The sequence below is a fragment of the Staurois parvus genome, unplaced genomic scaffold (genome assembly GCF_062004578.1).
Source record: "Staurois parvus isolate SC_StPar_1 unplaced genomic scaffold, SC_StPar_1.0 ptg001206l, whole genome shotgun sequence".
Classification (NCBI taxonomy): Eukaryota; Metazoa; Chordata; class Amphibia; order Anura; family Ranidae; genus Staurois; species Staurois parvus.
In genome coordinates, this window is record NW_028319002.1 from 253,924 (window position 1) to 266,596 (window position 12,673).

At 46.1% G+C, this 12,673-nt stretch overlaps 1 protein-coding gene across 1 annotated transcript in view; it reads right to left on the reverse strand.

Annotated features, from left to right (window-relative positions):
* Positions 1–12,673, reverse strand: part of IGSF21 (immunoglobin superfamily member 21) — a 467,300-nt gene that overhangs the window by 134,061 nt on the left and 320,566 nt on the right. Inside the window, exon 5 of the mRNA XM_089660114.1 lies at positions 1,879–2,350. Coding sequence (XP_089516240.1) covers positions 1,879–2,350 — 472 coding nt within the window. The remainder of the gene's footprint in view (positions 1–1,878; positions 2,351–12,673) is intronic.

Consider the following 12,673-nt stretch of genomic DNA (forward strand, 5'->3'; position numbering starts at 1 on the left):
TACATGGGCTGCGGAAGATAAATCCACCGCTATGATGTAGGGTTACCATTATGCAATGGCGGCCAAATCACAAAGCCAGTGCTGCCAGTTTTGTACCAACAACATCCACAAGAAAAGAACTGGCAGTGTTTAAACGGGGGTGCTTCCTCACTCTTGGTAAGGCTCCTCACAATGCTTAAGGCTTGTTGAATGGTGGGGTGGCTGGAAGGTAGTCTATGTGATTCCTTTCTATTCACTATCACCTTCTGCTTTCCCAATGCCCAATGCCAGTCTCAGCTGGAAGAGTGAGGAAGCAGCTGCTTGAATTTATCATAAGGGTTCTCTAAAAGAATAAAACAGGCAATAATGTTAGTTTTGTGCCTCTGCCCCAGGATGGTGACCTATGCATTCATATCCAGGTATCCATGGCAGATATTCCAAAATTTAGCTGATGCCAGTAACAGGCCGGTTGTTCAGTACGCGTTGCACATCCTCGCTGTTCTTTGTAATGCCTTATTGAATAAGCCTGAATGTCTTATTTCTTGAAATCTAATAATTTTATGTTTCACATTCAGCATGATTTATCTGATTCCCCAACGTTTCCCTGCCTGCAGTAATGTCAATGAATTGCGGGAATAAGTAGGCAGACTTCAGGCAATACTCCCTGGGAAATCAATGCAAGTCTCTCCAGCTACACACCAGTAAGCTATTCCACCCTCAGACTTCACGGAGCATCAGACGGCCTTCTCTAGGTGTCCTGAGAACAAGTCCAGCAGATGGAAAAAGTACCTAAAAGGTTCACCATGGAAGAATAGCATTACCTAGAATTTGTTTTTGGAAAGTCCTCCGCAACAACCAAGTAACCTGACTCATGTAACATTGCTTGTTTTGTGACACATGAAGGAAACGTATTCCTTTGTATTTTTCTTTTGTGTTCCAATTTTTCCCAATAGAAGCGTCGATGAGAACAATATTTGAATTCAACGATCAAGCAAGTGATGGCACCATTCATATTGAGTATTCATAATGTTTTCTGGCAAATCCAATGCTGTCTTCATATAACATTTCTTTAGGACTCTACTAGAATTCCCAGTTCCAACCAAATGGTGAGGTCATTGCAAAGCCAAGTAGTGGTCACCTTACACCAATGGATTATCCGTCATGTAGAACAGATAACTGGGAGAGTCCAGCTATAGAAGAGAAACACCTTGTTATGGCTTTGGGGAAAGAGTGCAGACAAAAAGGTCAACAGCAAACCACTTCACTGTGGAAGAGTTCTACAAATGACTTAACACTGACCAATCAAAAATACCACTTTTTGGTGGTGTTGACCTTTAATAACAATAAAAAGGAGGGCAGGTCCTAACTGCAGACCTGTCAGTATTGTTCACTCTTAATAAAACTAAGCAACTTAGTTCCACTAACATGGGTTCCATCACCAACAGCCTGGTGATGGGACCGATGTGGGCTAATTGTTCTGGAGTCCATTGTAATGTGCATCAACTCTGCTCTGAGATCACCAACTCCACCTACCGGCTTCATAAGAAAGGTGTAGGAAAAAAAAAAAGACTCTATAGCATGGTTGCTCAACCGGTGGCCCTTCAGCTGTTGTGGAACTACAGTCCCATCATGCCTTTGGGAGTCATTCTTGTAACTATCAGCCTTGCAATGCTTTATGGGATTCGTAGTTCAGAAGCACTTGGAGGGCCACAGGTTGAGCACCCATGCTCTATAGCTTGGTTCTGTAATGGTTGCACATTATGACTGAAGAAACCTCACGCAAGAAGCCACAATGCCAATTTGTGTATGTACAGTAGAAGCACTTGGAAGGTATTCAGAATATTTTACAAACCATGAGACATCTGCTGACAGATAGAGAAACCATATTGTGCCACTTACCTAATGTGACCTCAGACTGCATGGGCATGGTCAGTGCCGGGTGCTTGACCTCACAGCTGAAGAGCGCTTCATTGTCTACTTGTGGGTTTAGGGTCCAAGTGAGCATAGCTCGGACCTCCACTGTCCCATCGCTCATTGGAAGATGCATTTGGTGGAAGAAATAAGTAGGGTCTGTACTGTGGACCCAACGTGGGAACTCCAGGCTGACTACTGTCTCTGGAATGGCCTCAGTCACTGGGCTGGACATGGGCCCTTGGTCAGAGGTGCGTCCACGGAATGGCATCTCTGTGAAAGAACTTGGTCCTCGTTCCTCCGTGTCCAAAAGTAAAAGTGATTTTTGCATTTTTGTATCATCCATGTCACGGTTTAGAAGGTTACGGGAGCCCCGGTTATTCATCAGTCCAGCAGCGGCAGGTGGCGGCTCCAACATGGGAATGACTTCTATTAATTCCCCATCCCGCTTGAAGTAAACCTAAAAAACACAAATCAGAACTATTAGTTTTCTTTTTAACTTGTGTTTCAATAACCTACATACAACTCTACATAAAGTCACCACTTGATAGAGGTGGCAACAGGCTTCGGGCCCTAAACAGAAAAACACGTTCAAGTTTTATGTCCAAAATCAAGTCAAGTTTTGTTTATTTGTACTCATGTGCATAACGTAAACCCATCACAGTAGAAGTAAATATTCACATTAGTACATGCCCTCTGGGAGCTTACAATCCGGGGTTCCTACCTCACATACATACTAGGGCCAATTTGGACTGAAGCTTACCAACCTATTAATCTACCAACACAAGGGAGGTAACCCACACAACCCCAGAATGAGTATGCAAACTCCATGCAGGTAGTGTCATGACCAAAAGTTAAATCAAGGATCCCAGTGCTGCAAGGCAGAAGTGCTAACCACTTACCCACTGTGCTGCCAGCTAACCTGGAATTGGCATACAAGTCACGTTTTCTGTCATTCCTGGTTACCTTCTGGTTCCATTTCAGTGACCATGTACTTTAAAGTGGACCTTCACCCCAAACCCAATGTGTGCGCACCTGGCTCCAGCCCCATTCCACTCCCACAACTGGAATTTTTGTAACCGCTTTTTTTTTAATTTTTTGTGCTTCAGGGAAGCCCTTGCTCCTTTCTCGCCTAGGCGAGAATGAGGGTGTACACATGTGTGCTGATCTACTGTGGAGCTCTGCCAGGCTTCAGAACCCGGCAGAGACTTTTGAGTTCCACTCCATATAGATGCAAGGATGGCACAGCCTTGATGTCAGAGGACATCTCTTTCAGGTTTCTCAACCAGGGTTCCTCCAGAGGTTGCTAGGGGTTCTTTGAGCAATAAGCAATTTTTGCCTCTCAGGTAAGTCCCCACTGACACCATTGATCTTTTTAGCTATCTGTAAGAATGAGGTTGTACACATGTGTGCTGATCTACTGTGGAGCTCTGCCAGGCTTCAGAACCCAGCAGAGACTTTTGGGTTCCCCTCCACATACATGCAAGGATGGCACAGCCTTGAAGGTCAGAGGACATCTCTTTCAGGTTTCTCAACCAGGGTTCCTCCAGAGGTTGCCAGGAGTTCCTTGAGCAATGAGCAATTTTTTGCCTCTCAGGTAAGTCCCCACTGACACCATTGATCTTTTTAGCTATCTGTAAGGGGTTAATTCTTCCCAATGACCACAAGTGTAAGGAGCATTCTTACCTCTGACTATCACACTAATGTATCATGAATTGTAGATACAGCTATTTTTAGCCGGGGTTCCCTGAGACCGAAAAGTTATGTCAAGGGTTCCTCTGCAGTGAAAAGGTTGAGAAAGGCTGATCAAAAGTAACCATTATTAAGTACATAAGTTAATGGATATGTGTAGCCCACCCACCCCTCCCCAAAAAAAAAGAAGAAGCATCATCCACCTCTGTCAGCAACCTTGTGTGAGGGTAGATTTAGGCATTGTCCGGACTGGAAGGGGGGGAGTGTCCAGACTGGAAGGGGGGTGAAAGTGTCCAGACTGGAAGGGGGGTGAAAGTGTCCAGACTGGAAGGGGGGTGAAAGTGTCCAGACTGGAAGGGGGGTGAAAGTATCCGGACTGGAAGGGGGGTGAAAGTATCCAGACTGGAAGGGGGCGAAAGTATCCAGACTGGAAGGGGGCGAAAGTATCCAGACTGGAAGGGGGCGAAAGTATCCAGACTGGAAGGGGGGGAAAGTATCCGGACTGGAAGGGGGGGGAAAGTATCCGGACTGGAAGGGGGGGAAGTATCCGGACTGGAAGGGGGGGGAAGTATCCGGACTGGAAGGGGGGGAAAGTGTCCGGACTGGAAGTGGGGTGAAAGTGTCCGGACTGGAAGTGGTTAAAAGTCGCAGCATGTTGCAGTTTGGATTCATCTGTATCCATTCCGTTGCAAAATATTTACCGAAAAAAAACTAATTTGATCAAAAAAAAAAAAACCCATAAAACAGTTCAAAACTGAATAAACTGTCATAAAGTAACTTGCATTTTTTTTTTGCTTCTTGAGCATACAACAGGTGTGGGAGGGGTGGCTACAGCTCCAATATCCGGAGGCCTTCCGGCCCCTGTGTCCTCAAACTGAATAAACTTTTGGAATTTTTAATTTTTAGGCAAGTTAAAATGTCTGCCGGCAGCTGGGTTAGTCAGGCTATATAAACATCTCGCGTATCTGTAGACTCGATCCTCGTTGAGGTGGAATAGAATATTATCCACTGTGTTCGGGAAATATTAATGACTACAAGTCTCTTAAGGAAGATTAGCCGACACCGTGCCAAAATACAATGTCGCATGACGTTCAAAGTGCTATCTTTCCTAAAGCAGAATCTTCGGGAGCCGCGAACTATAAGCAGCATGTCTTGGGAGCAGCAAATGAGGGGGAATTTGTTTAAAGTTGGCAATTTTCCTGGTGAAAATGCCAGATTATGAAGTGTCTGCCTTGCTTCTAGCTGTAGAAAAAAAGACAATATTTGTATTTCAAGGGTTGAAAAATTCAGATGCACAAATTTATAGCGGAATATGAAAAGAGATATTGAACCAGCCGAAGGCAATGTTTTTGGAGTGTGGAAGGAACCTTGTAGACTAAGTGAGGGAATCTAAATGAGCATGCGTGGCTCCAGGCATATATTCTCAATGGTGGGAACCGAACCTAGGGCCCCAACACTGCAAGACCACCTGGGTCACCACCAACAAATCCAAACCTACAATGTGAAATGGACCCCAGAAACCCACAACTGGGTATCTCCGTCAGTAAGCTGCTTCTCAGGCTCTGGGACACGAGACCAGTGACTCTGGCTATTGTTACCGCAAGATCCAGACGACACCAGATTTGAAGTAAGTCAGAGGTAGACTAGTTTATTTGAACACAAATACAAGATATATACACTCAGGGGACAGTCCCCCCTCCCTGCATAATGACAGGGCGGGGCAATCTATATTTAGTAACAAGAGACACACAGGTATTCAAACTTCACACCAGCAAACAGTCCCATCAGGAGGGAGGGCTGCTGGAGACACCCCTCCCCCCCCCCCACTAAGCTAATACACATACATCCCATAATAGTTTTCTCCCAAGCAAGACAAACAATAGAACAATGGGACTCAGCCACACAACAAAAAACAATCCACAATCTTGTTTCTGTCTGTGGACATCAGCTGTAGGTCGGACACAATCTTGTAGTGGGCCCAGATGTGGCCATAGTTTGGAGAACCTGGTCTAGATGAAAGTTTTTCTGGTTTTGTAATAGTCTTTTATAACAAATATTGAGAATATTTATAAAAGGAAAATGTATCCTCATAGATTTTGTATCCGTTGTGACTAAGTAGCTCCTGTAAATTAACAAGTTCTTTCTTTCTTGTAATGTAACTTTAATGAAGAGTAAGATTATCCCTGCCGCTGCAGTGAGGGTAACCCTGTGGCGGCTTACACCAGCACACCTTATAAATGTCGCCATACGACGCCTGTATAGAGCGTTCCAGGATCATCATCAGAAGAAAGGAACCACTGAGCTGTTTATTGGGGCATCCTTACTTCAAATAGGTTCACTTCTGTAGCTGAGGTTATGCCAGATTTCTGCAGAGTGACTGGCAGCCCGGCCTTGTGCCAAAAACAACAAATAAACGAGTTTCAAACACCTGTCTCTTCTTGAACACCAGAGCTGAAGGGACTGCAAACTGGTTGACTGAATTAAATACACTTTTGAAGACCTTTGAACATTTTAAGATCACTCAAAATTGACCTTTGAGACCTTAGAGATCAACGTATTGCAGTGAAATTTACCACAATTTTCACAATGCTTCTGGGTAGGACTGAAGGCTCCTGTTCTGTGATTCGGTGCTGTGTAAATTCCCTCTAAAGCTCCGGTGTGTGTGGGTGAGTGAGGATACAATGAGTAGAGAGAGAGCTATGCATGAACTGGCTGAAATTCTGGGAGGCGGGGCAATGTTGGAGTCACATGAGAATTCAGCTATCCTGATATTGATTGGGCAGAGGGAACGGCTCACCCAATTATGGCTCATCATCTCGTAATGCAGGACAATTGCAGAAGTCAAATGGTGGAAGCCCCGATCAGAAATAATGCTCTGCTGGACCTACTAATTACACACAACACAGAGATGATTGCTGAGGTGTAAGTAAGGGTCAATTTAGGAAACCGTGATCACAGACTAATTACATTTGCCATAAAATATAGGAAAAGAGAAATGAGGGTAGGACAAGAACACTACATTTCAAAAGAGCCAACTTTACTAAGCTGCGCTTCATACTACATGACATTAATCAAAGGGGATGTTAATACCCTCTCTTCCAGGGACCTGGGGAGAGGCAAGAATTATACTTCTTCTATTCCATGGACCTGGGAAGGCGGGGCAATGTTAGAATCACAAGGGAATTCAATTATCCTGATATTGATTGGGCAGAGGGAACTGCTCACCCAATTATGGCTCATCATCTCGTAATGCAGGACAATTTCACGAGTCAAATGGTGGAAGCCCCAATCAGAAATAATGCTCTGCTGGACCTACTAATTACACATAACGCAGAGCTGATTGCTGAGGTGTAAGTAAGGGTCAATTTAGGAAACAGTGATCACAGACTAATTACATTTGCCATAAATTATAGGAAAAGAGAAATGAGGGTAGGAGAAAAACACTACATTTCAAAAGAGCCAACTTTACTAAGCTGCGCTCCATACTACATGACATTAATTGGGAGATGAGATTTATACTCTTTCTTTTCCAGGGACCTGGGGAGAGGCAAGAATTATACTTCTTCTATTCCATGGACCTATGGGGGTGAGTACTATACTTCTATCTCATTGACCTGGGGGGAGTGAGTATAATAATTCTTCTATCCCAGAGATCGGGAGGAGGAGTGAGTGTAATGAGTCTCCCCCAGGGACCTGTATAATACTTTTATTCCAGGGATCTGTGGAGGGTGGGGTGCAGGTATAATATTCCAAGGACCCGAGGAGGTGAGTACAATACGTCTACTCCAGGGACATGGGGGTGTGTATAAAACTTTTTCTATTCCAGGTACCTAAGGAAGTGAGTATAATACGGTTCCAAGGACCTGGGGGGTAAGTATAATGCTTCTATCCCATGGACCTCAGGAGGCAAGTATAATACTTCCACTCCTGGGACCTGTGGAGGTGAGTATAGGTTGAGTATAAGACTTCGATTTCATAGACCTGGGGAGGTGAGCATAATACTTCTTCTATTCAAAGGACTAGTGAAGGTGAGCATAATATGTCCATACCAGGGACCTTGGGCGGTAAGTATAATGTTTCTATTCCACGGACTTGGATAGGTGAGTATAATATTTCTTCTATTCCACAGACCTGGGCTGTGGGGGCATGTCTAACAGGGATGTGGGGGGGGGGGGGGTGGTATAATACTTCTATTCCATGGACCTGGGGGTAGCCATAATACTTCTTCTATTCTATGGACCTGAAGGGGCGAGTATGACATGCCTATACCAGGGACCTGGGTGGTAAGCATAATACTTCTTCTATTCCAAAGGACCATTCTTGATTCAAGTACACAAAGCAGTCAAGACAGAAACCCCCATCCGCCCACCTTTTCTGGGTTAGGGACTAAGAATATGTCCACCAGAGGGTCACTGGAGCTAGCAGCATTCCTGTGAGTAACATGCAGGCCACCATTGTCACCCTTCCAAATCTTCTAGTGGCCTGGCTGTTATCCTGGACCTCTTGTTGCCATTCTTCATCCAAGTACACAGAGCAGTCAAGTCAGAAACCCCCATCCGCCCACCTGTTCTGGGTTAGGGACTAAGAGTATGTCCACTAGAGGGTCGCTCAAGCACTCAGCATTCCTGTTAATAGCATGGAGGCCACCACTGTCAACTTTCCAAAATGTCTAGTGGCCTAGCTGTTATCCTGGACCTCTTGTTGCCATTCTTGATCCAAGTACGCAGAGCAGTCAAGACAGAAATCCCCATCCGCCCACCTGTTCTGGGTTAGTGACTAAGAGTATGTCCACCAGAGCGTCGCTCAAGCACGCAGCATTCCTGTGAGTAATATGGAGGCCACCACTGTCACCCTTCCAAAACTTCTTAGTGGCCTGGCTGTTATCCTGGACCTCTTGTTGCCATTCTTGATCCAAGTACGCAGAGCAGTCAAGACAGAAACCCCCATACGCCCACCTGTTTTGGGTTAGGGACTAAGAGTATGTCCACCAGAGGGTCGCTCAAGCAAGCAGCATTCCTGTGAGTAACATGGAGACCACCACTGTCACCTTTCCAAAACTTCTAGTGGCCTGGCTGTTATCCTGGACCTCTTGTTGCCATTCTTGATCCAAGTACACAGAGCAGTCAAGACAGAAATCCCCATCCGCCCACCTGTTCTGGGTTAGTGACTAAGAGTATGTCCATCAGAGAGTCACTCAAGCACGCAGCAATCCTGGGAACAACATGGAGGCCACCACTGTCACCCTTCCAAAACTTCTAGTGGCCTGGCTGTTATTCTGGACCTCTTGTTGCCATTCTTGATCCAAGTATGCAGAGCAGTCAAGACAGAAATCCCCATCCGCCCACCTGCTCTGGGTTAGGAACTAAGAGTATGTCCACTAGAGGGTCGATCAAGCACTCAGCATTCCTGTGAATAGCATGGAGGCCACCATTGTCACCCTTCCAAAACTTCTAGTGGCCTGGCTGTTATTCTGGACCTCTTGTTGCCATTCTTGATCCAAGTATGCAGAGCAGTCAAGACAGCAACCCCCATCCGCCCACCTGTTCTGGGTTAGGGACTAAGATTATGTCTACCAGAGGGTCGCTCAAGCACACAGCATTCCTGTGAGTAACATGGAGGCCACCACTGTCACCCTTCCAAAACTTCTTAGTGGCCTGGCTGTTATCCTGGACCTCTGGTTTCTATTCTTGATCCAAGTACACAAAGCAGTCAAGACAGAAATCCCATCCCCCCACCTGTTCTGGGTTAGGGACTAAGAGTATGTCCATCAGAGAGTCACTCAAGCACGCAGCATTCCTGTGAGTAACATGGAGACCACCATTGTCAGCCTTCCAAAACGTCTTAGTGGCCTGGCTGTTATCCTGGACCTCTTGTTGCCATTCTTGATCCAAGTACACAGAGCAGTCAGGATAGAAACCCCCATCTGCCCACCTGTTCAGGTTAGGGACTAAGAGTATGTCCACCAGAGGGTCGCTCAAGCAAGCAGCATTCCTGTGAGTAACATGGAGACCACCATTGTCAACCTTCCAAAACTTCTAGTGGCCTGGTTATTATCCTGGACCTCTTGTTGCCATTCTTGATCCAAGTACGCAGAGCAGTCAAGACAGAAACCCCCATCCACCCACCTGTTCTGGCTTAGAGACTAAGAGTATGTCCACCAGAGGGTCGCTGGAGCATGCAGCATTCCTGTGCGTAACATGGAGGCCACCATTGTCACCCTTCCAAAACATCTAGTGGCCTGGCTGTTATCCTGGACCTCTTGTTGCCATTCTTGATCCAAGTATGCAGAGCAGTCAAGGCAGAAACCCCCATCCGCCCACCTGTTCTGGGTTGGAGACTAAGAGTATGTCCACCAGAAGGTCGCCCAAGCACGCAGCATTCCTGTGAGTAACATGGAGACCACCATTGTCAACCTTCCAAAACTTCTAGTGGCCTGGTTATTATCCTGGACCTCTTGTTGCCATTCTTGATCCAAGTACGCAGAGCAGTCAAGACAGAAACCCCCATCCACCCACCTGTTCTGGCTTAGAGACTAAGAGTATGTCCACCAGAAGGTCGCCCAAGCACGCAGCATTCGCAGATTGTGAAGCCATCAACGGCGGCTTCCATGTTCCTCTCCAGACAGGTGTCCTTTAAGAATACGGATGATAACGATAATGTGATCCCGTCTCCCGGCACACATCCCATGCAGTCAGGTGTGTACACCGCCGCGTGATAATATCACTGGAAAGTCACTCGATGCATTAACAGCGGGAGTCGCAGGACAAAATGCCTCTTCTAGTGCCAATTACGCAGCACAAATGCCGCCTCCTCGCTACTAAAGTCTTTCAGGTGCCATTACGGCTATATTAATGGCGCTTGTTTGCCGGAGAGAATGCAGCTTTAAGAGGGTTTAACAGCAAAAGCGGAATAATGACATTTAATATCAAATAGATTTTTTTTTTCTAATCTGAATGACATAACAAGTCACGGGCTGTTTAAATGTGCGCTCTCTCCCCCCCCCCCCCCACCCCCTCTCAATAGTGTTTTAACATAGCAATGCATCTGTCAAACGGCGCTCGCTGCAGAGGGGCAAAGGACCAAATTATGCATTCCGACTATAGAGGATGAATAATGGGCAGAATGGGGAGCGTGGAACACAAAACAAGAGATGCACTGATTGGAAAACGCTCGCGCTCAAAGGGAATTGGAGGGAGAGGATAAAAGCCTCGCCGCTTGCCGGGTGAGGAGAAAACACAGAGCTCGATAGAAATCTGCAAAGCACATTAAGATGTATTAATTTAGCAGGTCGATTCTGTCAATAGGAGGCCCGCCTGCCTAGATTGTCGCCGCGGTAAAAGGAACCAGCGGAAGGAACAAGAAGTCATAATGATGTTTGCTCCTTTCTCTGCTCCGGCTTTCTTTATCTAGAAGTGTCGACTGAAAAAATACTTACTGCGGCGAGCGCGAGGCCGGAGCGCAAATCTCAAGTGACAGGGGGATAGAAGTGCCAATGAATAAAAAAACAGTGTGATGCCTTACATTTACATACTGACACTGACAGAGGAGAAAGGGGCGTCCAAATAGGCAACATTTTGCCCAAAGAAAAGCTTCACGCCCTCCTATAGGCAGATCCATAAATGGTTCCATACAATGAGTGAAATAAAAATTTTGTGGAGGATTAGGTAGGTAAAATTGCTACTATTCTCCCTTAGAATCAACATTTAGCCTTTGCAGTGCGGGTGCACCCTCATTACAAGGTTCAATTTTCAAATTCACCCTTTGAAAATTGACCCTTGGAAGGACCCTTGGGCTTTAAAGCTCAGTTCCCACTAGCTTTGTCAGCAGGCGTCAGACAGGCGTTTGGGAAGCGTTTTTAACGCTTCTCAAACGTCTATGAAAATACTGTACATGGCAGCTGTCACGTACCTGATGGGAGACTGAAATGACGAGGTCGGTCTCACTTGTGTCACTAGTCCTGACCCCGCTGGATTTGGAACAGAGGGAGTCTAGGACCCAGGAGAACAAGAGTGCCAGTAGTTGTTGTTTGCAGCTCTTGCAGATGATGACTCTGGAAGGTTGATGATCCTCTGATTTTGGCACAGTAGTAGTAGGCAGAGCAGGTTTTGCAGATTGCCAGGCGTGCACCAGAGCAAGGTAGGTAGTGAGGACAAGAGATTGGAGCAGTGTCGTGGAATAGCCGGGGTCATCAACAGTCGGGCAGCGCGGTACAGAATCAGAAGGAAAAGCCAAGGTCAGGAGCAGAGCCGACGTCAGGAACCAGTATCAGGAGAGCAATCAGAGTCAGGTGAGGAACAAGCAGGACACAGGGGAGCTGAAGACCAGTCAGCACTGAACATAAGCAGAGGCACTCCTTAAATAGGCCGTCTGGCACCAATCTTTGCCGTGCGTGTGCACTTATGCGCGCATGTGCACGATCGTGCATTCCTGCGCGCATGCGCACGATCATGCATTCCTGCGCGCATGCGCATTTCCGATCGCGATTCTCCTTGCCGGAAATCCCTTACAGCAGCACACAGTACTGTTGACACTGAAGTACGTCGCGGCAAAACTGACGCCTCGTGTCGAGTCAGGAGGAGTTGAAGCCTCCCATTCAAGTCTATGGTGCCGCTCTGCAAACACCTGGCAGGCATTTGCGGTGTGGTTGTGAGGTGGTTGCAGAGCGTTACTACCATTTAACTTCATTATAGGCATTTGTTGTGCAGTTTTAATATTCAACCACCTTAAAACTGCGCATAGGGCGTTTTGGGGAGCATGTGAGGAGCGTTAAAAACTCTTCCCAAACGCTATAGGGGCGTTTAGCAAGAGTTAGAAATAAAGTCAAGTGTGAACGAGCCCGAACACAACTTTCACCCATAATTCACAGAAAATTACCAATTAAATCCAATTAAAAAAATGAATCTTGGTTACAAGTGTGAATCTCGAGGGAAAACATCTATAAATAGACACTTTCATGTCTTCTGAAAAGTCTGAAGGCAGTACCAGTAGGTTGATGACATCAACTTCTTGGAGTCCCTTTCTCCTGCCCAACATTTACCTTTTTCCAGGTAAATCCAACTAGGAAAATGTATGACTCTTGGATAAAAGTTGG